This window comes from Melospiza melodia, chromosome 4 (genome assembly GCF_035770615.1).
Source record: "Melospiza melodia melodia isolate bMelMel2 chromosome 4, bMelMel2.pri, whole genome shotgun sequence".
NCBI lineage: Eukaryota > Metazoa > Chordata > Aves > Passeriformes > Passerellidae > Melospiza > Melospiza melodia.
This window is the reverse complement of record NC_086197.1, coordinates 16,533,217-16,560,085: the sequence shown is the minus strand read 5'-3', so window position 1 is coordinate 16,560,085 and position 26,869 is coordinate 16,533,217. Positions and strand designations below refer to the sequence as shown.

Here is a 26,869-nt window from a genome sequence, read left to right as displayed (position 1 = left end):
CCCTGGAGCAAATCAGATAAAAAGGGGGTTGTTCTAGTAAAGCATGTAGAAAATTGCAAGTCTGCAATACGATCTGTCTTTGAGATGGTTTGCATTGTGTGCTAAATGAAGGGCTGTAATCTTATAAGGGACTTAATTACATCATACGATCAACCACACACAAAACATATTTTCCTTGGAAAGAAATATACCACAACGACAGGGCAGCAAATGGAGCAGAACGCATGTGAGTCAATTGTTAATAACCAATTTAATACCAAAGCTGCATCTCCTTTTTTCAACCAAGCAGTAGGCAGCTGACCCCATCAAATGCTGAGGACCAGGAACTTGCAGACATCAATGGAGTCTTAGCCAAGGCTCCAGCCAGACCAGCTGATACAGGTTATCTCTTAGCTGATAAAGTAGTATATTGGAATGGAGCTAGGACATATTCATCTGCAGCTCTTCTTTCAAGGGCCATGCCCCATTCTCTTTCATCCCATCTATCCTACTCTGTGGGTAAGCCACCATAAGGAAACAGAGGCAGGTCTGAGGAGGGAAACAGTGATGCACTGGTTTTACTCTTCTGCAGTGCCATTGATGATGTGATTGAAGGAGAATGGAGAAAATTTGTACCCAGCTCCCACGTAGAACTTGTTCTGAAATTCCACCCTAGGGAGGAGCAGAGAGAGGCATCAGTATTGCCTGTAGGCAGGACCAAGAGGCTGAAATACTGCAACCATGGGAAAAGTGAGGACACAAGAAAATTGCTGACTCTAAGCTGCGAATGTAGGCCTTTATGGGAGCAGCAGTGAGACACAGGCAGCCCAGGGAGCAACATGGCACACATCAGCTCTGACTTTCTGTGGAGCCAGACTGGAAATGTCATCATGAGGCCAATGAGCAGAACCTTGCCTGGTAAACCTGCTTCTAGAAGCTCTGAGAGCTGGGATAACCACCTGCTAATTATACTGGAGGGAGACAGACACTTCCTCTTCCCTGCACAATGACAAGCACCTGCACCATGGTTTGTCAGTGTTTAAGATTTGTGCTAGGACATGGTGAAAAAGGCCACAGCTTGGGGCTCAGGTAGAACACTGAGTTACGGTGGTGGTGAAGGGTGTTTGGTCACCTTGGTCTTGCTCACGTCTGATGGTGGGTCCCCATCACTTTCCTTGCCTGCCCTGATGATCAGTTAAGGCCGACAGGGGCTAACTTGGAGCTGGTTTGCCACAAAGCTTAAGCAGCCTGAAGCTCAGCTTGGGCTGATGACACAAGCACAGACCCAGGTTTTCATCAGGTTTTGCACTCCCAGCTGAACTCTTGCCAGCTATCTTGTTAGATCCTTGGGTGGGATACACAGCCAGTGGTGTGGCTGTGCTGCCTTCGGGCCCTGTTGTGCAGGTCAAAGAGGCCTCAGTGGCTCTGCATGGTTACCAGGAAAGAACTGCAGGTTGCCATTTGCCTCACATGCTGACAACCACCACGGGTGCAGGAGGACAAGCAGGTTGCTCCAGGGAGCAGGTCAAAGCAGGGATCTCTGAGCTCCCTTTGGAAGAGTCTCCCTCACTTCACTTGCCAAAGAGAACCAACGGTCTAAAGCACGGGCACGGCATGTCTGACACTGTGCCCAGCTATTCCCACAGCCTTGTTCCCTCCCACAGCCTGATCTGGAAAAGCTCCAGAGGAGCCCTGCCCGTACCAGTGCAGACGCAGGGCGTGCAGGAAGGCCGAGAGCCCCTCCATGACCAGCAGGATGGCCACCGTCAGCACCGCGAATGCCGCGAAGATGATGAAGATGGCGATGAGGCCTGCCCAGCCGCTGCTGCTGAGCCCATTGTGCATCACCATGGTCCAAAGGACCTCTGACAGCTCTGCAGAAGGAGATAAAAGGAAAAGAGTGCTGAGCAGCAGCTACAGACAGACATAGCATGCAGTCTGCCAGCTCACCCCCTTTTCCCAGGTTGTAGAATATGTATGCCCTTAGCTAAGCTTTTAGTTGCTTTATTTTATTTGGGTATCTGTTCTACTTGTAAAGCTAATATGTATCAACTTCCACTCCACTCTTACTAAGTTCACTTCTGTGCCAAGAAGTACAGCTCAGCCCTGTCAATCCATGGCATGCCACATCATAGCCCCCCACCCCCTTTGTGTTTTCCTTTTTTTGTGTGCACAATTCTTTAGGGCAGGTGCAACCCCTAGCCAGAGGCATTACAGCAATATTAATAAAAAGCATTTTAGAAAAATTAGAAACATTGAAAAATCTAAGTTCCAGCCTGAGGCAATTTCTAGTATTTGAGCATCTGTTTTTATCACAAACCAAGACAAAAGACATTGAAATGCTGTACATTTCTCATGGAATGTGATGTTCCACTGAATGTTTCTGGGAAAAATCGCAGTGAAAATAACAAATTCCAGAAGCTCTTGAGCCAGACCTCTTCTTTCTTGTTTGCTGAACAGAATCAAAATTACCGTTTCAAGTAATTTTGGCATTCATCTGCATACCCTAAGGCTACAGCAAGTGCTTCTTGGGAAAAGCAGCTATGGCTCCCATACTGCCTTCACCTCCATGGACTGGACTAGACAAGTGGGCTGCACCTCCCACCATGCACACACCATGAGGAGTATTTCAGAAAGGTGACTAAAAGAGCAGTGCAGGAAGAGCAGTGCAGGAAACTGCCCCAGCCAGTGAATGCAGAGTCAGAGTTGTCAGGGATCACCTCTGAAAACTGAGATGCCCACCATGAAACACTTGGAGTGATCTAACCAGAAGCAAAACATCCTCACACATAAATGTCCACAAGGAGAAGCTTGGATTTCATGAAGAAATTTGCAGGAATAGTCAAACACCAGCAGAAGCCATGACCAGCATGGTGAGGACACTAAAGGAGGACAATCACTCACGTGCATGGGCCAAGCTCAGCGCCCAGAGTCGCAGGTAGGAGGCTGTGTTGGAGATGCAGCCAAGGCAGTATTCAATGGTGTGGATAGCCTGGTGGACAAATATGTCTCCAAAATTGAACTGAAACAACATATAAAACCAAAGAAGTTTTATTAGTTCTCATTTCAGGGCTTTCTGGTTAGCAGAGCAACACTCCACCAAAGGCTCTTCTTACTGCTTTCCTTGCTATGTCCTGAGCAACACAAAGGTATTTCCCAGGAAAAGAAACTGCTCTGAAAAGTGTCACTTCTGTATGATCTCCCCATACATTCTCACTGGGGAAATACAATTCCAGTGAAAACTAGATGTTTGGGGAACAGCTCACATGCCACTCTTACAATTTCAAATCCTTAAGTGTCAATCCAGTTGCTGCCAATCTCTGCAATTTCTTATAGAGACAGAAATTCTTATGTAAAATAGGGGCTTTCAGACTATCTGCCTTTGGGCATGCACATTTTGGGAGATATCACTGAATAACTGTATCACATAATAATGAATAAGCAAATCTGTGAAGATTCCCTGTGACTGGGAACAGCCAGTCCTATCCACACTCAATATTGTTGATACTCCCATCTGCTACAAATATTTTTGTCACTTTTTCCTGTGTTGCTTCCTACTGTAGAAGCTCTTGACAATATCTGCCAAAGGAAGGATTCTCTCCCTAGTCAACAATTCTGGCTGCCAACTTTAAATGCTTCTTTGCAATTTAGAGGAAGGAAAGTTCACTGACTCTTGGGAAAGAGTTGACCTTCTCTGGGTGCAATGTGGAAGTGAACAACCACCCCTGAGGAAGCAAAACCCAGAGGTTTGTAATAGCTTGAGTCTTGCAAGAATGTGTGCCACCACCAGCAAAACCAAAGGAAAAGTTTAGAGGAATTAATTCAAAGTTCAAATCCTATTCTGTTTGAAAATACAAACTGTTACACCAGTATGTGTTGATATCTTGTTAGAAAGAAGGCCTGGCAACTCTGCAAAAGTCTTCTGCTTGACTTTTGTCTTCTACTATTATGTTTGTCTGAATAATTTTCTGTCCAAAGTTTCTTACCTCTTCATCCTCACCCTCATGTCCTCCATGGCCACCACTGTGGTCTCCCTGGGAAGCTTTCTTGGAGTGATTGGTCTCTGGGACATCTACCTCATTTTCACCTCCTGAGTTTCCTGAGATGGCTTGAGAATGGAGCTTTCAGAAACAAAATGCAGTATGCTTGGTTGATACCAAAATGAAGAAGTCCATGGCACAGAACTCCCTCAATAACCTCATGATGGGTAACGAGTGAAGGATTGTATCATGAACATGAAGACAGTTTCAACAGCAGTCATCAAAGACAACAGAAATTGAACATTCCCACCAAATGGCTAATAATACCTAAATGTTTTCCATCCTAGAACATTTTCCAGTGATTCCAGCAAGCTATATTGTAGCTAGTTTCTAGTGTCACAATGCATTCTTTGATTCCACCATGAGAAGACTCATCACTTTTAGCAAATGAGAAAACTGAGGTACTTTTAAGGCTGATGATCCCAATTAGATGGGCGCAAATCAAAGGAATTAGTGTCAAGCAAAAGAGCAACAAAGCCTGAGAGGATCATGTGACTTGATGAAGGTCACACAGTTCTTGGATACAGGCAGAAATAAAATTCAAAGCTCTTGATTCGCTTTAAATTGGCAAAAACCTTGTGTCAAATTCTCTACAATTATTATTTACAGGACTTTTCTAGAGGCCTGAACAGCCTGATTTAATAGTCCTATTATACAGCATAACTAAATAGAGACCTCATGGCTTCTGTCAGATTCTGCCTTGTCACCCTTTATAGCCTCCAGCAGGTTTCATGGGAAAGGTCTCCTGACAACATATTGTTTCCTAGTGCAGCAGCAATGATTGTCACACCAGCTTTATCTTTGCTTTACCTGAATGTCAGCACAGAAAACAGACTCTGCTGCAAACATATAAATCTAGGGGAATGGAGGATGTGATCAGACAGCTAACATACGAAAATTAGGAATAGAAATATGGGGGCACAATAGGAGGTGGGGAAAACCTGTCAGATGTTTCTGGCATAAAAGCAGGAGATGGAGTCAGCCATGGCAAGCCTTCATCCAAATCCCAGAAGAATGACAAAATAAGAAATTACAGTGCAGAGGCAGGGCTGAAAAGGTCTCCCAGGGACCTGGCTTTCAATTATAGGTCAGAAGTGACTGGGTTGGAAAAGGTCAAGCAGCAAAACCAGCATCTCTTTCTTCAAATGGAAACATCTGTGCCCTATAAATGGTACTCCAGCCACTAATTCTAACTATAAAGAGAAGTAAATCTTGACTGACAAGTAAAGTCCTGTTAGTGCAGTAATGGAGAGAATTAATGATCAGCTGGGAAGCTGCAGCTGCCACAGCTGTGTGTAGGGAAGCTGTGGGCAAACCACAGAGCCCATGGGAAGGAGGGCTCTGTTAATGTGAAGGCAATCACTTAAGGAAGAAAGAACTACCAGAAAGCAGGCAACAGCTTTTAAATCAAACCTCTCATTCAAACACTGTTGCTCTCTCTGTGGCCAGGACTTTCACAGGTGCCCCATTTCTACAGAGAGCAAACTAATGGTTAGTGGAGATTGTGGACTGACAACTGAGGTATTTTCCCTGTCTTTCCTTTATGAGCACTTCAATCTTCTGAATCTTCTCTGGTTTTGGATAGAGCAGGTGAAAGACCTTGGTGTCAGCTTAACAAATAGGGTATGTCCTTGCCAGCAAAGCTCCTGCTTCCTCGGAAATGTTTCCTTCACTGGAGATATTCAAAAACTGTCTGGACACAAACCTGAGTAATGAGCCCTAGGTAATGCTGTTTCAGCGGGGAGTTTGGACCAGATGACCTCCAGTGATCCCTTCCAAATTTAGCCGTTCTCTGATTCTAGTTTAGATGGTTTAGACATGTCCATACACATGTCGTGGGCATATGTGGCAAAAAGCACAGTTGGAAATTCTCAGAGAAAACCTGAGCTCAGAGAAATGTAGAATTACATCATTGCAAAGAGTTTTTGGGGTCTGTCTCCCCAGCTTTGTCTTTGCAGTACTGAATCCCCCCAAGCTGACCCACATCCCTTACCATGCGCTGTGCTTTCTGGTGGTTGGCTCGGAGGATGAAAGGTTTAATGAGGAGCATCCAGGGAACAGCAATCAGAGCAAATATGACCAAGAAACTCTGCACTTCTTTCTAAAAGACAAAACAAGAGCAAAAACTTGCTTTACTTCATTTAGCCAACTAAGTTTATGGTTAGAAAGCTGCATCTATATAATGGTAATATTTTAAATACAACAAATACAACTCAACTCCCTGTTGTATTTGTTGTATGTGGCTGTGTATCCTCTGCTTGTGAGAATAAGAATAAATGTATAGTGCTTAAGGCTCCAGAAAGCACATTCATCTAGAGATGGTTGGAGACCTGGAGATAAAAGGTTTTCATGTTGAAAAGGGTTAATTTACCAAAATCTCATGCTACTGACTTGAACCTGGTTACTCAGTGTCCCAAGTGAATGTTCTAACTCTGAGTGAGTCAGTCAGGCTGCCTGGCTTTGATCAGTGTAGAAAGGCTGCAGTAAGAGCCAAGTCATTCAAGTCTTGCCCTGGATTTACTCCACATCTGCAATTCCACAAGGAATTTAATCCCCATAGCTTGGGTTTGGTAACAGATTGTCCCCACAATATGAGGTGTTCTTACACTGCAGTATGGCACCCCTGTTGCTGTCCTGACAAAACTGTTGGTACATTCAGAAAACAGCAACATCAAAACAAACAAAGAAAACCTTAAATGACACCTTCTGCATTTTTTTAAAGCTGGCTCAGATGTCTGATCACCTCATGATTGGGCTCATGCAATATTTTCATTCAGACTACCCCGGCAGATGGCACATTCTGTTCCTGGTGGGGCAGGGGGACAGGAATATAAGAAAAAAATTGACACCTTGGGAGAGCTTTGGGTTGTTACAAAAAACAGTCTTATCTAAAGGATGGGAAGACTGTGTTTTTCCAAACTCTCCTGAATCCTCAACATGGTTTCTTGGAGCTGATCAGGGCTCTCTATTAGTTCTGACTCACCAGCTGTCCCTAAAATTGAGCTCATGTTGGGGTGCCCAGTGTGCAACTGTATAGATGTGGCTGTACACATGTAGCTGGATGCAGCACTTGTTTGCAGATTATTCATTGATGCTGCTGATGTAAAATCAATCAAAGAAAAAAATTCCATGTCCTGAGAATATAAATAGAGATGACTTTAAAGCAAGTTTCCTCTTGAGGGATATTTTTTTGCTTGCCTTTTTTGTTTTAAGTGAACTCCCAAGAAGAGTTATTTCTGACAAAAAGCTGCCAGAAAATCCTCTAGCTACTTCTACTTTTCTAGGTGAAAATGTCAAGTATTAAAGCTTTCCAAAGATGAAACAGGAACTTATCTTATAGGAAGAAAGGAAGATGTCTCTAGCATTGTGACCAGACTGCAGGACAGCATGCCTGCAATGCACAGCTTTGTATCTCTAGTCACACTTTCATTTTTTCCCCCCAATAGTATCTCCCACTGCATCATTATTCTTGTCAGAATGACACTAGGAAAGAGATTTCCTCTGCATCACTGATTGATAGCTGCTTTCCTCTCCCTGTTGACAAGACCAACACAAATACCAGAAGAATAAACTTTACTTTTGTGACTGGCACTTGTGATTGAGCTTCTGAGCCTGTATCTTTGTGCCCACTCTCCACAACACCCACTGCAAATACAAAACTACAGTGGATTCAGGCTGCTTGATCCATACCTGATGCACATACAATGGAGCATTTGAAGTGTCACCATAGTTGAACAGAAACATGTTGATAAAGTGGATGAGGATGCTTGGTGCACTCTGGGATGAATAGACATCAAAATGACACCATTTGAAAATAATCATGAAGACCAGGTAGCCAAAAAGAGAGATAATAAAAATCATCTCTGGAATGAACTGAAGGACAATATTTATGTATTTCCTGAAGTAGCTGGAAAGAATCAGGAAAGAAAACTAGAGTTAATACACTAGATATTAATACAAGTTTGCACCCAAGTATGGAAGTACTTAATTTTTGGAAAATAACCTAACAAATTTACAACTATCACTAGCCAATAAAGAAGTCCATAATTACAAGCTTTATCAGTGAAAGCCATTGTTTAAATACAGAAGCTCTGTTATACTGATTATCTTCAGGTTTTTATACTTGACCCACCAGTATCTCAGCAACTCAAAAGATTATTACACCGAAGTAAAAGACAATTTTCAAAAAATGTCTTATTCACAAAGTTGAACGTTATATGCCAAGAAAGGTATATAATTATGTATAATAAATAATATATATATAGATAACATAATATATATACTATAAATATATACATTTATATATAATATAAAGATACACAATTATATATATTTATTATACGCTAAGAAAGGTATAGAACACTTTCTACCCTTGAAGGTCACTATATACACTGCAGCTTTGGAGAGTCTCTCAACACAATAGTATCAGCCCCTGCAGTCTAACACCATTTTTTATTTGCTGTTGCAAAATGTAGATGAGTACACCCACAAATCCTGACCAAGAGCTGCTAAGCTAGGCAAAGTGCACATGCTCTGCAAGATTTCAGTGTGTTTAGGTTTAGGCCAAAAGAGCTTGTCATTCAAGAGAAGAGTTGTCAATAGTGGGAGGTGCTACATCTTTTTAATTTAGTGTGTTTCAATATTTCTGCAGAATATTAGAAAGTAAGTTAAAAAGAGAGTTTATTGAAGAAAATACCTGCAATGTTATGGCTTTGGATTTAGCATGTTATGTCCTTTGGACTTAGCACTATATATCAAACATTGTGTGAGTCAGCCAGTGTATGGGACATTACTACCCACACCAGGGAGAGGTCAAAGTTCTTATCATCACTCCAAAATATGACTTTCTCTCAATAAAGGACACCAGTTTAGTGATGAGGACTTGTGTGCTGCTGCAGGAACAGGGTTGCTGAAATGAACTTACATGTGGTTGAAGAGACTGAGTACCACCCCAAAAACCATGTGCACAATCCCTATGACAACCGACATCTTCATTTTGTAGGAGTTCAGGAAAGTCAGCTTGTTTGTTGCAACATTCCAGATCTTTGGGTAAAGGGACAAGGAGAGAGAGAGAACAAGATTTTCAGGTGTTTGTTCAATAAAAGGTTTGTGGAAGTTGTTGCTTTGGCATCATCAATTTACTCCTACCAGTTCTAGTAAGAGAGTAGCAATGCACAGAAATCTAGATGTTTCTTTTATTAATTTTCACTCTGCCAAGGTATTAATCTAAAATGTATAAAGTATTAAACTTTTAACAAAGGAAATAACAAGGATTTAAAATTATCCTGTAACTTTGCTTCAGTCCTCCAGAAACCCCCCTGCAGAGGCTGGTAGCAGAACCTAAATATTTTCTGTGTCATTTCCTGTCCTTAGGCTGAGTCATCATCTTTAGCAAAAGTGGAAAGGCATGAGAAAATCCCTCCTGCAACCAAAATTAGTTCCAGCCTCACCAGAGAAGCACTGAGGACAGAGCATTTTCAAACTTTTTGTTTGTACAGAAAAAACTCTTTTCAACTCTTTGGCCATGGAGATCTGCTTATTGCCTGCCTCTCTGCACTGACTTTTTTGTTATGTTAGGACATACATCCCCTCTCAGTCCTGCCTTTTGTATGCTACAGAGCTTCAGGGTTGCTTCTCCTTTCTTCTCAAACTTTCTAGACCCCAAAGTCTTCTGTCCTCAGAGACAGTAAGTAGACAGCAGTTTTCAGACACTAAGTATAGTACCTGAAGAGAAAGGAGGGTTATTTGGAGGGTAAAACCTTAGCTTTTGCATGTTTGTTTGACACGCTTTGCCTTTTCTCTGGACACCAAAGAGACTGTCTAGCTTCTCCATATCAGGGTGAGTTTTTTTCCAAGATACACCTCAGTCATGCCATCAAGATTTGCAAAATGCAAAGAGCCATTCATCCTTCAGGGCAGATGACAGAGAGAATCTCAGAGATTATCTGGAAGCTGGTGCTTCCCATCCACCCCTTTCCTTCCAGCACTTGTTCAGCCATTCTTCCCTCCCAGCCAGGACTTTTACACTCTTGAACAGGGAGAAGCCAGGCTGGAAGAGGTCTAGGTCAACCTAAATTAGGGCAACATGCAGAAAACTCAGCTGCTTCTGGCATGATTTTCTGAACCAGACTGCCCACATCCCAGGCAGAGCTTTAGAGCTGAGTTTATAAAAAACTGACTACAAGGTCAATGTCTCTGAGAACCAGGGGAGGACAGAGTTCCTTTGGGTGACCAATTGAAAGGAGAGTGTAACCAGCAGGGATGGGGGTTATTTGACTAATATGAAGATTGAAACAGGAAAGCTTGATGTGAAAAAGTACATTTCAATACATGATAAAGACAGAACAACAAAAAAAGGGAAATAGGACACAGAGAAGAAAATGTGGCTAAGTTAAATAATACTGCCATTTATTTCACATTCCATGCAACAAATAGACTGCATGCAATTTGGAAGTTTGCCTTCAAACTGATGAGCAATCTCTGGAATGGCTTAAGTACTCAAGTAAGGAAACAGAGCTCAGGAGATCTGTAGTAGAAAAGAAACTGTAGCACAAGACCACTCTCCAGAAAAATCAAACTTCCTTCCTGTTTACTATTTTGCTGCTGCCTGTGCAGAGCTGTTAGCAATATATCAATTGCTAATTGCTAAAGGAAAGCATCAGAAGGATTGATGACTGGGGGGGTGAGTGGTGGTTAATGAAGTTGTATTGAATAGCGTGGTACCTGAGCATGATGTAAATAGTGTGGAATAAGGGGTGGAATGGGCTGATTTTGCCTGGGTTAGAGACATTTTTCTTCATGGTGGCTGATTTGGGGGTGTATTTTGGATTTGTAAACACAGGTTAGATAGTATGGAGATGTTTTTGTTATTGCTGAGCAGGGCTTACACAGAGCCAAGGCCTTTGCTGCTTTTCATGAGGCTGGTGAGGAACTGGGGGGAGCACAGGAGGGTGGGAGGAGACAGAGACAGCACAGGTGACCCAAAATGACCAAAGGAATATCCCAGACCATATGGCATCATGCTCAGTGGATAAACTGGAGGGAAGAGGGAGGAAGGAGGGATGTTTGGAGCGATGGTGTTTGTCCTCCCAAGTCACCCTCACATGTGATGGGGTCCTGCTCTCCTGGAGATGGCTCAGCTCCTGCCTGCCCATGGAGTAGATGATTTCATTCTTTACTTGTGTGCACAGCTTTTGCTTTCCCTGTCAAACTGTCTGTATCTCCACCCATGAGTTTTCCAGCTTTCACCCTTCCATTTCTCCCCCTGGTCCGACTGGTGGGGGAGTGAGTAAGGGACTGTGTGGGGCTTGGCTGCTGGCTGGGGTGAAACCACAACTATGCAAGGAACAAAGAGCAAGAAGTGAAAAGCACAGCTTCAGGAGAGAGTGCAGGGAGCTACTGATGTACCTGATATGCAGAAACAGGATTGAAATACAAATTATCTTAGAGCAATTTAATTTAATTACCGGATCTATTCCAAATGGATATGGATTTCCAGAGTAGACTCCTGGGGTTGCTGGATTCAACTGCAGCACTGTATTTTCTAGAAGCACATCCTTACTACAAGAAAAAAGGGAAATGACCCTTGCAGCTTACTCTCTCCATTAAAGCCCACAGTATATTTATGTGAGGTGTGCTGAGGACTACCACAGGATATCTGTAGCTGACTTCAGCCTTTCTGTGACCTGTTATCCTGCACTTGTGTGCATGCAAATGGGCCCCACACAATGGCAGCCTCCCTCACACTGATAATTCTCTATGCATCAGTCCTGGACACCTGCAGATTTTTATGCACATCAGTGCCTGAACAAACAGGCGTGTTCCCAGGGACTCTACATTTCCATTTCAATAGTGAGTTCATCTGTGTGTGTCAGACAAAACCTCTGATTCATTCATGGCTGCATCCACACAGGCAGTCTCTCTTTCCCTTCCCCACATAGGCAGTCTCTCTTTCCAAGCCTACATGCTCCATTTGGTGTGTTTTTACTTCCTTCCTACATTTAGCACTTACTTCCAAGTGTTATTTTTAAACATGGGGATGATGTGCCAGGAAGAACCAAAGAAGTTGAATGATTTGGAGAAGCAGTCATTGTAGATGAAGCCAGTGTACATGGAGAATATGCCCATGAGCAGGATCAGGTAGCGCCCGCTGAAAAAGGTGTTCCAGATCTGCAGGGGGAGAAGGCAGTGCCAGTGACCAAAGTACCTGCAGGCCCATCATTCTGTGGGCCTCAACCAACAGCAGACATGATTTTACTAGTCTGTGTATATACAATTATGCATAGGAAATTTTGGGTCCCTTGGGTGTATGAGTAGGTAGAATTGCCAAACCTCTGCCTCACAGGTATCTTTGAACCATCTCCACAGCCCTTGGGAGGCTGGATGCCCCCTTTATCCAGGGGGGCTGATGAGCCTACCCCTGGTACTCACCTCATTAGTGCTTTTCTGGGCCAAAAGGCTCTTCTCATTAATGACCATCCAGAGTGCAAAGCCCAGCATGACAGCGCCGTGGCCACAGTCCCCAAACATCACCGCAAACAAGAAGGGGAAGGTAATGATGGTGTAGGGAGCTGCAGGAGAGAAAGGCCAAGAAGCTCAGCTCTCTCTAAACAAAAAGGCCTCATCAAAGAAACAGTCTACCCCAGCAGGCCATTCCTTACAGGTGCTGCCCTAAAAGGTCTCCTCAGTTCCTTCCCTACACACCAGGCAGTCAGATCTAGTGCAGAACTGGCTTTAGCATCACAGAGAATGTTCAGTTGTATGACCTGTACCTTCCTTGCAGTTTTATCCTTTGCTTCTTACCTCACCATAATAAACACCATGAGTAGACAACTGAATTCTGTTTTGCAGCACAAAAATGTATTTGAAGGTTACTATCATGTTTCTCAACCTGCTCTGCCTCAACAATCTGAGTTAATCTCACCCTTTCACATAGGCCCCCATTTCTAGGTTTCCATTAATTCTCAGTGGTCTGAAATTCTCTACTATTGTTTCAAACTTTTTTCAGGTCCTTTTGGCCTTCTTTGCCTCAACACAGTGAGCTCAACTTACATTTTTCCTGAGAAGCTTAGTTCTTTTCCTCAGACCAGCTACCTCACCATTTGTTCTCCATCCTATATTTGTATAGTTCCTTATTTCCATCACAATCATTCATTGAAGACCAACAGCCAAATTCTTTGCCTGAGAAAATCCATGCCTAAACACCAAACAGTTCCAATATGGCACAGATTTCTCAATCAGCAGTGAGTACATTTTTTAGGATAGTGAGAAAGCTCAAAGGCTTTACTTTGGCTCATGCAAACCAGATGTATGTAGCTGAGTGTTTCTCACCTGGGTTCATCTCCCTGTAGTTGCCCACACCATATGCATCCACGATGTTCTGAAACCCAGCTGTGAACTTGTTGGTCCTGTTGAAGGTGGGTGGTGCCATCTTGGTGTGTATGGCAGTAAGGATGGGGGCAATCGTGGAGCCACTGCGTTCCTACAAACACAGTGACAAGGACAGACACAGAGTGGATAGTAGAATTGGCCCCACAACACCACTTCTGGCTCAAGGGCCTGTCACAAACCTGCTAACATTTAATGCTGACCTTAAGCTCTATCAAAAGATGAAAGGTCAAATGACAATGGGACAACCTCGACTCAGAAAAGGGACACATTACAGTACCAGACCTGTCTGAACATATGTTCAACATATAAACAATTCAGTGTGGGTGAGAGCTTCAAGCACCCAAACTGTTCCTCTCTTACCATTCCTTGATGGAGAGCTCTTTTTATCCGGTCAGCATCAGCCACTGGGAACCAGATCTCTGCAATGACACACTGCTGGGTGACATCAATGTTGCAGCAGTTCAGGATGTGGTAGATGGCCTTGATTTTCTTCACCTTGATCCCCCAGGCCCACAGGTTGGCTGCTGCCTCATGCAGCAGTCGTTGGCGGTGGGACTCGGTTTGTGTTATCACCTGCAAGCACAACACAGGGCAACACTCAAGACAGGGAAGCACAGGGGGCAGGAGCTACTCAGTTAATTGGAGAGGGTTGATGGAAAGGAACTATTTGCATGAATGTGTGGGGTATCCTGGAGAGCAGCATCTGCAGGTGTGGACACAGGATCACTCAACACTAGCTGCACAGTGCTGCTCACCAAGAACTCTCCCTGCATGGTCCTGAGTCACTGTAAGTGTAGAGGAGACCACTGGGGGTTACTTTGCAGTGGGATTGGCTCCTCTCCCTTACAGACTGGCCACATCTCACCACATGCTCTCGAGCTGGTATCTCCTGCAGGCAGCTCTGTGCCACAAACCTGGGGAATATCACACCCATGAGTAGAACTACAGTTCATGGTCTTGGGACCTGCGTGCATCATGTGGCCACTGCAGTGCTGCTGCATAAGTGAACGATGGAGATAATGATATATGGCATTGGGAGGACAACCTGTGTAATCTGCAACATGATTTCAGACAGGACAAATATCTGGGCAGGTCCCACTGGTAGGATTCAGTCCTCAGTGAAGCCACTGCCACTCACTGTGTTTAAATCCTCGATTCTTGTGTTGACTCCATCAAGCATTTCTCGGCGCTCAGTGGCAGACTCCGGACAAGGGTAGACTGTGGCACGAAATCTAGCCTCGGTAAGAGAGAATTGAAAAATACCTGTTATTTAATGTAAATTTTATATAAAACCTGACTGAGTTTTTTTTTCCTCTGTACTCTCAGCTCAAAGGCAGGGACACTGGACTTCTTCCGGACCCAGCAGTATATTCACATAGCACAAAGTTGCACCTGGTCTCGCAGAAAGGTGCAAATAGGTACCTTTATCCCTTGAAGAGAATAAGGATCCCCTTACCTGCTCTAGCTGAAAAACTACTCTCCTTGTCTGAGGTGATACAAGGACCTGATGTCATACAGAGGTCATGTAGACGCCTCCCTTCTGTCCACAAGCTGCCTGAATTGAGACTCAAGGAAAACCCACCCTGGCAAAGGCAGCCTCGCTAACACAGTAGCCAACAGATGTCCCTGTTGCACCAAGGTTGGAAAAGTACCATGCGCCTGTCTGCAGTACCCTCCTGCAGGCACTGGGAGAAGGCAGCTGAGCTACTGCTGCACTGCAAGCAGACGCCCTTTGTGCGGGCAGGCTGCATATAGTAAATAACCCTGCAAAAACAAACAAGCAAGCAAGCAAGCAAACAAAAGGACGGTATTTTCAGGATAAAATAGGAGAATGGCTGTATGCTTCTGGTCCACCTGTTTGCCTAGACACCTTGGGAACAATGGAATGGTTTTAAACACCTGAGAGCGTGTCTGTTACATCAGCTTAGATAACCAGTATGAAAGCTTTTATAAGCTTACCCCCAAGATTCTGTTTGGAAGACTCAGTGGTTTGGTTTAGTGTGGTATAAGAAGGACTAAAGTGGGATTCTAACATGAGTGAAAGTCTTAGCTCCACACAGGTACTGCTTCAGCTATAGCACAGAACTCGACCTTCTCTAGCACAGCTGCAGGTCACTCTGGTGCAAAGGTGCTTCCACCAGCACAGCACACTGCACACTGCAGTGCTGGACACCACATGATCCCAGCACAGACAATTAGAAATGAGTTGCATGTCTCTCTGAGAAGCATGCAGCTACCTGTCCTGCCTGCAAAGCAAGTCCCAGAGTACTCTTCATGCACAACAGTGGGCACAAGGAGCTCCCCCCAGGACCTTAGAGGCCACAGGGTGCACTGCTGCTGCTCTCTGCCTGTAAGCCTGGGCTGAGCTAAGGTGCTGCAGTAACTACAATAGCAGACATCCCTCCTTTTTGTTACTTCTTGGCTTGTTCAGTGATAACTAGTGCATGTGCCACCCCTGCCACTTTGATACTGCCCATCAGATCTGCAGGAAGAGATCCTTCCTCTTTGCAGAGCAGAGATCTCCTGCCCCTGACCTAAGGCAACACACTTCCACCATCCTGCCATGGATATGCTGAGTAAGGGTTGCTGAAGGGCTGGCTTTCTGCACATGAGATGAATTAAAAGATGTAACAGGGTCATAGGGTTCTATCCCTGTTAAAGAGACAAAAATGTACAGGCTCTGTGTACAGATAAGCATCATTCCCCAGCCTCTGTTTGAGCACAGGATATTTTACCACCTGCTCTACAAAATCAGTTCCAGCACACATACAAGTGAGTACAGTTGCAAATTGAACAGAACATGCTGCACTTTCCTAGAGATCAGCCCAGAGCTGTGTGTAATGACAGCACGTGCTCTTCAGCTAAACTTTCCTTTCCAGAATTGAATTTCTCCTCACTCAACACCTGGTATTCATTTCCAAAGGTTATTCACCCTACCTAATTATTTCCATCTTCTTATTCTTCACAGCTCTTAGTTCATCTTTAATAAGGATTTTTAATCAAACTTGAAAGCCTATTCCTCCATGCTGTACAGTTCCCCCATTCCCAATAACGTTATTGCAGCAGTGCTGCTTTGATCTTTTAACAGCCATTTTGCATACTGAGTATCAGCTTTGCCCTAATGGCACAGACATCTCTGAAAGCTCCAGGAGAATTCAGCAGGGAATCCTTACATTGATAAACTCAGCTTAGTATTCACATTAGTACTGAGGCAGCCGCAAGAAAAGGAGGAAAAGAAAAATTCTTACGTTTTCCTCCTTCCTGCTCCCTCTACACCTTTCACTAATAAATTTGTGCATGGACTTAATGCTCATGAAATTGGCAGACTAATGTTAGCAATTAGAATCAAGCAGGGACTACAAGCGTAACCTGAGGCACACAGCTCTGCAAACAAATCTTAGCCTGCCTTGCAGGAGGCTGGCTCAGACCAGTCCCATGATTTTTGCAGGATATTTACTTGTCATGAATGATGACTTAGAGCTAAGCAGAAATATCCTGCTGGGGCTGGAACAACACTGCCATGTGCTTTAGGTGTAGTCATGCCTGCATTAAAGGTGGACCAGACTAAGGTGTCTTGGCCTGGGTACCAGTGATGGCTGATGGACCACAGAGCACAAAAGGAGGGCCAGAGGATTAATACATTTAGAAATCTGCCACACAGGAAAACATCCGAATAGTTGGGTATATTAACAACCAAAAAATTTGAAATTAAGAAGGAACATAAAATATGACTTCATCAGCACTGCAAAGAGTGTTCTGTGGATTTGTCTTTGGTAGGTGTAGTTTCCTTCGGTTAGAAGGGCCTGAGAGAAATTAGTCTAAGTTCCTTCCTACAAACCTACCACCATACACATCTGCAACACTAGCTCCTAGAATCTTTGCATACACAACCTCCCTGTTGGATCCTGAGGTTGATCCCCTGAGGGATCTGCTCACATTTCCAGCACTGCCTGACCCTTAGCTGCAGAAGGCTGTGCCTATGGTTTGGGAGATTTTGGTGTCCATCAACAATGAATATGTTGACAGGCATTGTGTTGCTTGCTCTTTTACTCACATCCCAGGAAAAAAGTCTTTGGCTTTTGACTGCAGGGAATTTTAAATGCTGCAGGGGGAAAAAAATGACATCCAAAATGGAGAACTTGCAGCACTCTATGGGCAACCCCAGCCAGTTCTAAATGTATAACATGGTGGCTTGCAAGGCACAGGGGAAAATCCAATGGGAAGCATTCCCCACCAACAACTGCCCATGCAGAAGGGGAGAAGGGGTCTAAACAGCATTTAAAAAGCAGGCAAAGAAATGAGACATAAAAGGCACGTGGGCCTGATGAAGCAAGTCCAAAGAAGGGCCAGGAAGATGCTCAGAGGGATGAAGCACCTCTGCTATGTGGAAAGGCTGAGAAAATTGGGGTTGTTCAGCCTGGAGAAGGAAAGGCTCCAGGGAGACATTACCACACCTTCCAGTACCTAAAGAGGCTTACAAGAAAGCTGGAGAGGGACCTTTTACAAGGGCAGGTAGTGACAGGACATAAGGGGAATGGCTTTAAACTGAGAGTAGGCTGAGGCTGAATATTAGAAGAAGCTCTTTACTGTGAGGGTGGTGAGGCACTGGCACAGGGTGCCACAGAGAAGTTGGGGATGCCCCATCCTTGGCAGTGTTCAAGGCCAGGCTGGATGGGGCTTTGAGCAACCTGGGATAGTGGAAGGTGTCCCTGCCTATGGCAGGGCCATTGAAATGATCTTTAAAATTCATTCCAACTCAAATTGTTCTATGATTCTATTATAGGCAGGAAATTTTAATCCAGAAAGAGAATGAGGCTTGCTGAAAACTCAAAGGTCACCGGCAGCAGCAGTCTGATCCTGCACAATGGCTATGGTACAACTCCCTATATGTCTGAGCTACTGGATCAGAAATCAGTGATGAGAGCTGGGAGTCTTCCCTCATGTCCATGACTGCTTCACAGAGAGATGCCACCTCAGGAGGGCTGAATTTCCCTCTGGATGGTCCTTGCCCTGCACTGCTCATAGAAGGTACCTTGGAGGGCCCCATTTGCAATGCAGGAATTGCTAACAGACCCCAGGGTTCTGTCACTTCTTGGGACTGAAGTCAGTCATGCCAGCTGGATGAAAGATCTACCTACTTTTATTCTGATGAAAGGCAGGATGTAAGGAAAGGCCTGCCCTGAGTGCAGATGTCAGGGAAGAGGAATTGCTCAGCCTCTCCCTGCAGGCTCTTGGCTGGCCTTGCCTGGCTGAGGAGCTGTACCTGAAATGGGCTTGGTGACAGCAGACAGATCCTCTCATCAAATCTGATTTACACTGCAACAAAGCTCATTGGTCATCAGTGTTATGAAAGAGTAACAAAATATTCAACCTGAATTATCTTTTCAAGATGCTTAACAGGGTGGAAACAAGTCAGGTTGTATGAAGCTTTCATTTCTCTCCTGGGCTCTGTCTCTGATTACACAGATATTGCTCAAAGGCTTTGGGAAAGAGTTGAATAAACTACAGCATCATCTTTCTATGAAGAAATGCAGGAAGGCTTGAGAGGAAATTGAGGATTACCATGTTTCCAGTCCTCAAGTTAGGGACCCTGATTTTCAGGGGAAGAGTGCTGGGTATTTTTTAAAGAATCCCTTTTTAGATGCTCCAAGTAAAAAACCTAGCAGCTGAAGCTCCCAAGAGCTGAATGCCACCTTAGAAAATGTAGGATCTCTAGTTCCAAGTGCCAAGGTGATGGATGTCTTTCATGATTAAGAGCAGCAGAGCTGAGGAGGGGAAGGGAGGCTGGTTGCAGAGCTGACAGCTGGAGATCTGAAATCTAGCTCCAAATTCAGCCAGACCAGACTGCCAGTAACCACCTCTAGGGGAGACATTGTGGCTTGCCCACAGGCCTGCCTTACCCATCACAAATCTTCTTGATTTTTTGTTTAAGCTGTTCTCCTTGATAGAAGATAATGAACACATTCTTCTTCATCTCTTCTCTCTGCAACACACAATTCAAGCAGAATTTAACACACCCAAAGTCCAGTGCAGAAAAGTTGCCATCTTTTTTGTTGGCATCCTCTCCACTGGTTGCTTTTATCCCCTATCCCCAGTTTCCCATCAGCAGTGTTTTCCCCAGATGCTCTTTCAGGAAACAGGCCTGGGCAGCAGCTCTGGGATATGGGGGAAGGAGCAAAGGGGACAGAGTTCCACTGAGGAATGGGGTTCACCCCAAAGACACCAAGGGGAACTGACCCTCCATGGCTAATTCCAGGTGGGGACAGCCACAGTCCACCTCCATGGTGGTCCCTGTAATACAGCTGCCCTGTGAGGCCTCGTGCGCATCAGGAAAAGGAAACCACCTCAACAGTAGCAAAAGGGGAAAGCAATGTCAGAGAAACTTGTCCCATCCTCAAACTGTCCCACACTTGCCCTACGGGCTGCCCTCAGACACAGGGCAAAGGAAAGCACAACCAGGTTGGTACCTACTGTCACAGGGTCCTCCATGGGGGTGTCCATTTCTGTGTACCTCAGGTAAATGTTTCCCCTGCAGGCTCGCCACAGTAAACGCTCAAAAGGGATCATCCTTTCCCTCTTTATTACCCCTGCTGTGAATCTGAGCAGAGTTACAAGATAAATTAATTACAAACCCATTACAATGCCTTTTAGAACCTGCAGCACACGTGATTTCACAAGCCCTTGTTTTCTAGTCTATGCTAGCCAGGGCTCGGCTGCAGGCACTTCTAGGAAAACCTTCCCTGCTCAAGCCTGGCTTTTATCTCAAGCTACTGACTTTATTCTATGGTTCTTTCTTTAAAAAAAAAAAACGAAACAACTTTCCTAGATCAACAGGTGAAGGTGAAGAGAAAATTCTGGCTAGAAATGGAAGAATGGAGAGATGCCTCAAGTCACAAAAATGAGTGTGTCTGAATGGCAGAGGCAGGAGGTAGAAATTTTGAAGTGTTGGTTTATCTTTACTCCCCTGTTTTCCTTTTCTGAGAAAGCATCAGACTGCAGCCCAGTGCAATAGCATGGCTTTTTCTGTGGTTAGACATCCATCCATGAGGACCAGATGCCTGACTCCAGAAGCCATGGGTGAGGTACCTTAAGATAGCAATTTTCAGTCAATACTGACTAAGAGATCACTGGGAATTGGTGGCCTGGAAACAGAAGTCCATTTGTCCCACTGACCCATAACCTGACCATAGTTTTGATGACAGTTTCTGAGGACAGTCACTCTCTTATCTTCATGAAACAGGTGTGCAGAGGAGGCTGGTGGGCACCCTCTGCTAAGAGGCTGAAGGAAGCTGTGCCAGTGTCACAGCAATGCAGCACAGGTGGGAAGTCTGGCCAGGCTGGAGACCATCACCAATACCCACCCCAGCTTGGCAGCTGCAGCAGCAGGAGTGCTTCTCAGCTCCAGCAGTCCAGATGTGTCTTCACTAAAGAAATCATCAGGCAGATTGGTTTCCGCCTGGAAAACATCAGTTTTACAAAACACTCTTCAGCATTGCCAGTTTGAAAACTATTTTCACATTTTTCTCTTAAAAACTTTTCCCCAAAGGTAGCTTTCCATGGAGATTTCCATGGAGATAAGACCAAAGGAAAACTAATAAAAGTAAGCTATATCTTAGCAATGGAAAAGCATTAATGCTATTTTCAAAGAGATCTGTGAGCTAAGTTTTTGAGCCCCACTGACTCACAAAGCAATGCAGGCCCCAAAGTGACTGAGGTGTTTTTGCAAACCTCATCATGGCTTGTGGTAAAGACCTCTAAAAGCAACAAACACCAAATCAAAGTGCAAGTACTTTAAAGAACTTTCCACATCTCTGTTGGAAGAGCAAAGAGGCCTCTCACCTCGAAGAAATCCTGGGTTTTCTTCAGCAGATGTTTGAGCTCTGTCAGCTCAAGGAAGTTCTGCTTCAATGTTTGCTGGTTCTGGTTGGCTTCCAGCAGCTCAGCTTCAAGTTTCTCCAGCACTGTCTGTTTAGGGTCCGAGCACATCCAGAAAAACTCTGAAGCAGATCAGTGGCTCTTTCCCAAGCTGATACCAAATCTCAAACAACAGTTTTGGTTTGGTTTTTTTTTTTTTTTTTTTTTTTCAAGGAAGAATACAGAAATATTCAACAAATAGTTTGATAAAAACACTTTTTGTAGGAAGACATTCATCAATGCCAGTGCATCACTTTTCCATTGCAAACATTCCCTGATGGATGTATTGTCCTCTTCTGGCATTGGAGTTCTGATGCCCCTGACCCAAGCAGAGGTGTGTGTGTGGTGTAGGTGTCTCAGCCTGGCTGGGTATCCCTGTGGTTCCTCACAGACATCTCACACCCCAGACTGACTGGCTGTCATTGTACTGACTACAAAAGCAACCTACATTGGTTTAGGTTCATTATCATAGGTCAAAAATTAGGTGATTATATGGGGCTAGGAATACACCAGGAAACCAAATTGCTTGTGAAGCTGAAGCCCTTGAAAAGCTTGATTTTCCTATCTAGTTCACCTTCATATGCAGCATTTTAAAATTACCCTGTCAGTAATGACAAGCTTTATTCTAGCCCTGCTACCAGCTGGGCTGGAATAAACCATCCCTTGCACATCCAAAAGCTAGGCCCAAGTGTTTGTGTCAGGCCCCAGCATCACAACCACACTCCCAGCAGGACAGGCAGTCCTGGGATTCTTATGCAGTGAAGTGGGTTCCAACATCAGGTCTCTTGGTAAAACACCAAATGCTTCCTATTCTCTCACACCAAACCCTTTTTATTCTCTCCTATTGATGAAGAGGCATTCTGTGAAAGCAATACTTTTTCATTAATATGGGGAACCAGAGGGATGTTTCACAGGGCATGGTAAAAAGACTGGGCTCCTTTAGGAACAGGCAGCAGGACCAGCCTCAGCCTAAGTGCTGAGGCAGCAACATGGGGAGCCTCTCCTGGGTCAGGGAGAGTTGTGGCAGCCTCACTCTTCCTCACAGGGAGGGTTCTACTGAGCACATCACACTGACAACCCTTGCTGTGCACTACCCTTCCCTCTCCTGGCTCCACCCCAAATTCTGTACCTCCATATCAATCATCTCCCGAGGCAGGGGTGTCTCTGGGTACTTTTCTCCTTTGACTATCTCAACATTATCTTCCATCTCATTTTCCAGAAAACCTGCAAGGAAAGGGCATAGAACTCTCAACACAGAATCATCCCTAGTGCATCATCCTGGTCACCAGCTTGTTGCTCAGCCAGGACCAAGGCATCCTGTGGAGCTGTGACAAGATTAACTGATACATGAGTGTCATCATCCCAGTGCATATACACAGCCACCAAGGAATTAACACCCTCAGCCTCCTTTCTCAGCGGAGGTGCTGATTCCTCTGAAGTCACAGTGCCCATTCCCACATGGACAGCCCTCAGCCCTGGCACAAGAGGCCACCATGGCCCCCTTTATTTGGGGCAGTGAGTAAGGCACACAGAAAGCTCCGCTGCTAGGCCAACAATGCCAGGTGCTGCCACCATGGGTACAGTGGGCACTCATGGGGAGAGTGCAAATCTCCCAGGACACACATCCACAAGACAGTGGGAATCACAAGCTCTGCTGCTTGCTTTTTAAGGACTTATCCCAAGGCTGAAGCCCTTGGCCAGAAGAAGTGTGTGCCAACACCTGGTGCACTGGTGTAGGAGGTTATCTGGACCAGCCCCAGATTTATCTTGTGATTTTATAAAAGCTAATTAACAGGTTTAAGTTCAGTTAACCATTTTCAAAACAAGGGCAAAAATTTATTGCCCATATGGGGTGAAGTGGTAATTAGCTGATGCATGGAAAACATTTCCAGGGGCTCAGATGAAAACATCACCATTTTGCCACTAATTCTGCTCCCCAGTGTGAGAGCACTTAAAGAAACAAATCCCACACCACCAGTTGGCAGGAAGCCGATTGCATCTGACAAGCGTTTACTCACGCAGGATTCTCTCCAAGGATTCGCACCTTCTCACTTCATTCACAAACTTTCTCTGGAAGCTGTTGACATTCACATTCAGCTAAAAACAGGAGGGAAAACAAGCCTGGGGCTGAAGGCTGCACAGTGGTGTGCTCATTTTTGAACATTAGCAGAGAACAAGTGCCTTTGGTGCAGATGGCAAGCACCACTGGGTGTGAGAGGGTCCTGCTGGCAGGGAAATCCTGTTGGGTTACGTATGGACCTGGTGGCCTTGCCCACAACAAGAGTCACAGAGGGGCCTTCATGGAGACACTTCTGGGTCCTGATGATGCAAAGGGTGGCTCTAAGGTTGTGCAGAAGGCACAAGGGTGGGGACTCAGGGACGGGTGGGTCTTGGTATGATGTTTGGGTTTCAGATCAGCCTTGGGAAATCCCGCTCTCACCGTGGACTTTTTGGCCTCCCTACAGGTGCATCTTTCCCAAGTGCTTTGAGGGAGGGACAAGCACACCCTGGGGCACCTCTCCAACAGCTCAGCATGCTAGCCAGGCACTACTCACATCTCTGAACTGGACCAGCCCCAGCTCCCCCAGCTCAGCCACGCAGCAGTAGGCAGCCTCCACCTGCAGGAAGAGCTGCCTCAGGCTCATCTCCTCACTCCGGAAGATGGAGGCCATCCCGCCCGCTCTCCTCTGGCCTGGGAGGCCCTGGGACTCCTCGTGGCAGCAGCACTCTCTTCTTTGCCCAGGCAGGTGCAAGTAGGTGCCAAGCTCTGCAGGAACATCAGGGTCACTGAGTCAAAGTGCTGGCAGATAACCCAGTGCTGCCCATCACATCCCCCAAAAGGGTTTCTTCCCCTCCTAAGAGCCTCCCTGAACCCACCCGAGGCTTCATCCCACCAGAGCAGTGAGAGATGCCAAGGAATGTGTGTGCCACAGGGAAAGGGGACAGTCACCAGTCTCCTGTGACAAATAATGAGCAAATTCCCTACCCTGTCCCCTCCTGGACCTGAGCACTCCAGACCACTGTGCTCAGGCGCTGTAATTTGGTGTCGGATGCTGTGATTGGAAATAACCCAATTTCTCTTTGCTTTAAACACACAGACAAAAAAACCCCAAAGCAACAAACCCCAATGATTTCACCTTGCAATTAGACAAGTGAAAGAGGCCTGACTGGTTTTCTTTCACTATCATTGATAGTGTGAACATTGCAAACCCATCTGGAGCATGTCATATGGATGTGGGGAGAAGAGCAGACTATTTTCTTTAAATTACAACAACCATTAGGATTTCAGAAGAACTTTTTCCCCATAAAGGATTGTTTTCGAAATGAGATACATGAAATAGCATGCATTGCATAAAATTTCCCATCACCTCTATGCTTATTATTAGTTACTTTGAATAACCTCAACATAGAAATTGTCTTTAGTTGTTCTCACACAAAATTAACTGATCAGCATGCACAAACACAGTAATTATCTTTTTCCAGAGAAAAACATGCAAGTAGATACACTTCTTGCATGCATTTAATTTTGGAGCAAGTGTATGTTTTATAAATAGCAAAACAAAATCCCTTCATAACCTCACTTCTACTTGTTGACAAGGGCAGCAAGTCAATTGTCTTTAACCCCTTCTTTCTCTATGAACCTTATATTTCAGCATTTTTAAAAATAAATTGTGGATTCTATGAATTCTCTTTATAATATACAAAAAGATTAATCTTATATTTAAGAGAAGCATTTCAAGGTCTTAAAGACTTATTTAACAGGAGCATGATAGTCACAGGTCTGTATTTGCTCAAATGTTCTAGGAATTCTCCTACTCTCTGTACCCGTTCACTTGAAAATTTAGGATGCTGAAAATACAATAGATGATAACTAATGGCTTGTTAAAAGAAAACATCCTGTGCCAACTTGAGTATATACATTTTAAATTTGGTTGGACATTTTCCAGCAAACTGTATCTTTCACAGGAGAAAAGACAAAAGCTACAAGAGACTCGCTACTCACGCAAAGTAAATCTGTGGTAAGTAAATAAAAAAGTTTAAGAGACCATCAAAGTGTCCAACCCTAATTTCTTTAGACTGAAAAGTGTGAAGAAACTATGATCTAAAGCAGTTTGTATTTCTAAACATGCAGATAGCTTCCCTTTAAAAAAAAGTGCTAAATCCTTAGAAATAATAGAACAAAACTCAAATGAAACATTTAGAAATATCTTAAGCTGCTTCAAACCATCCAAAGCCAGGGTTCTACTCTTCCTTGGTAATCTGTCAGGGAAATCTCCAAAAGCTCACTTTCATGAATGAAAGAAACACCTACTCTGAGGAAGGCAGAGCTCTCAGCCTTTCAATTATTCCTACATATGCAGGAGGCTTGCCTGAAAGCACCTGCTGGCCAGCAATACTTCTGTCTAAATCACCTTCCTCCTTCCCTACTCTCACTTTTTGCTCGGGCAGAAGAACAGTTAAATGAGAAAACCTTCACATTTCCCCCCCTGCTGCTTTTTCCATTGAAATGCATGAAAGCGCTCCGGGTCTGGGCAGGGCAGAGGGTGCAGAAGGTGTCACCGGGGTTTAACTGTGAGCCACCATGGGTGTACCTATCTGCCAGCCACCACAGGTTTACCTGTCATCCATCACAGGTTTACCTGTGAGCCACCACAGGTTTACCTATCAGCTACCACAGGTTTACCTGTGAGCCACCACGGGTGTACCTGTGAGCCACCACGGGTGTACCTGTGAGCCACCACAGGTTTACCTGTGAGCCACTACAGGTTTACCTATCAGCTACCACAGGTTTACCTGTGAGCCACCACGGGTGTACCTGTCTGCCAGCCACCACAGGTTTACCTATCCGTCACCCATCACAGGTTTACCTATCAGCCACCACGAGTTTACCTGTGAGCCCCCACGCTCCTTTCCGTCCGCCCTCTCTGTCCCCGGGTCAGCTCCGAGCTGTCCCCGTCTCTCCCGGTGTCCGTGCGCAGGTGACAGTGACAGCAGGGCTCTGCAGTGACAGTGACAGCAGGGCTCTGCAGCGGCTCTGCCGGGAGGGGACGGCAACCCTGGCCAATGTCCCGTCCCACCCAGGGCACGGCAAACCTTTGCTTTTAAGGTCAGAACCGGTCTGGACCAGAGAAGGGAAACCCTTTGTGTCCCAGACAGCTCCCAGGGGGACGGGACCGAACGCTGTCGGCCTCGGTCACCACCTCCGTGCCAGGGCTGTGTCAGGCGTGTTGGGACTGACCACAGACGGGACAACCTGGCTGTCACCGCCCCGGGACTGACCACAGACGGGACAACCTGGCTGTCGCCGCCCCGGCACCGGGAGGGAGCCGCCGTGTGCGGAGCGCTGGCCCCGCATTTGCGAGCTCCGGTGGAGGCTCAGCGGGCAGGGAGGTGGGAAATGCTTGAGCGCTGTTTCTCGCTGGTTTTTCCTCGCTGAAGGCAGTCCGGGAAAGGCCAGGGGAACAACGGGAGATTAATGATTTTCCTGGCGCTGGGGGACGGGCAGAGCGATGGAGCAGGGAGAGGGCTGGGAGGGCAGGGGCTCT

At 45.2% G+C, this 26,869-nt stretch overlaps 1 protein-coding gene across 2 annotated transcripts; it reads right to left on the bottom strand.

Annotated features, from left to right (window-relative positions):
- Window positions 1-231: 231 nt before the first annotated feature.
- ATP6V0A4 (ATPase H+ transporting V0 subunit a4) lies at window positions 232-26,434 on the bottom strand. 2 transcript variants are annotated; one of them, XM_063154030.1, is made up of 22 exons: window positions 26,418-26,434; window positions 26,214-26,322; window positions 23,879-24,090; window positions 23,342-23,420; window positions 22,453-22,547; window positions 21,249-21,374; window positions 20,771-20,865; window positions 19,881-20,007; window positions 19,310-19,392; window positions 14,548-14,641; window positions 13,770-13,982; window positions 13,350-13,500; window positions 12,450-12,589; window positions 12,031-12,188; window positions 11,486-11,579; window positions 8,944-9,062; window positions 7,710-7,926; window positions 6,013-6,120; window positions 3,966-4,100; window positions 2,884-3,001; window positions 1,682-1,853; window positions 232-651 (listed from the first exon to the last, which is right to left on the bottom strand). In XM_063154030.1, exons 3-22 carry the CDS (start codon window positions 23,993-23,995, stop codon window positions 558-560), a joined length of 2,535 nt encoding a protein of 844 aa, XP_063010100.1. In that variant the 5' UTR covers window positions 23,996-24,090; window positions 26,214-26,322; window positions 26,418-26,434; the 3' UTR covers window positions 232-557. The 2 variants fall into 2 exon arrangements, with proteins under 2 accessions (XP_063010100.1, XP_063010097.1); XM_063154027.1 differs by lacking the exon at window positions 26,418-26,434 and having other exon boundaries at window positions 26,214-26,406.
- Between the last annotated feature and the right edge of the window lie 435 nt (window positions 26,435-26,869).

Coding starts and splice junctions, on each gene's coding strand:
- ATP6V0A4 (XM_063154030.1), bottom strand. CDS start 23,995: ATGGCCTCCATCTTCCGGAGTGAGGAGATGAGCCTGAGGCAGCTCTTC. Junction 14,642..19,309: donor ATCAAGAAGATTTGTGATGG/GTAAGGCAGGCC, acceptor TACCGAGGCTAG/ATTTCGTGCCACAGTCTACC. Junction 652..1,681: donor CACGCCCTGCGTCTGCACTG/GTACGGGCAGGG, acceptor GCTCCTCCCTAG/GGTGGAATTTCAGAACAAGT.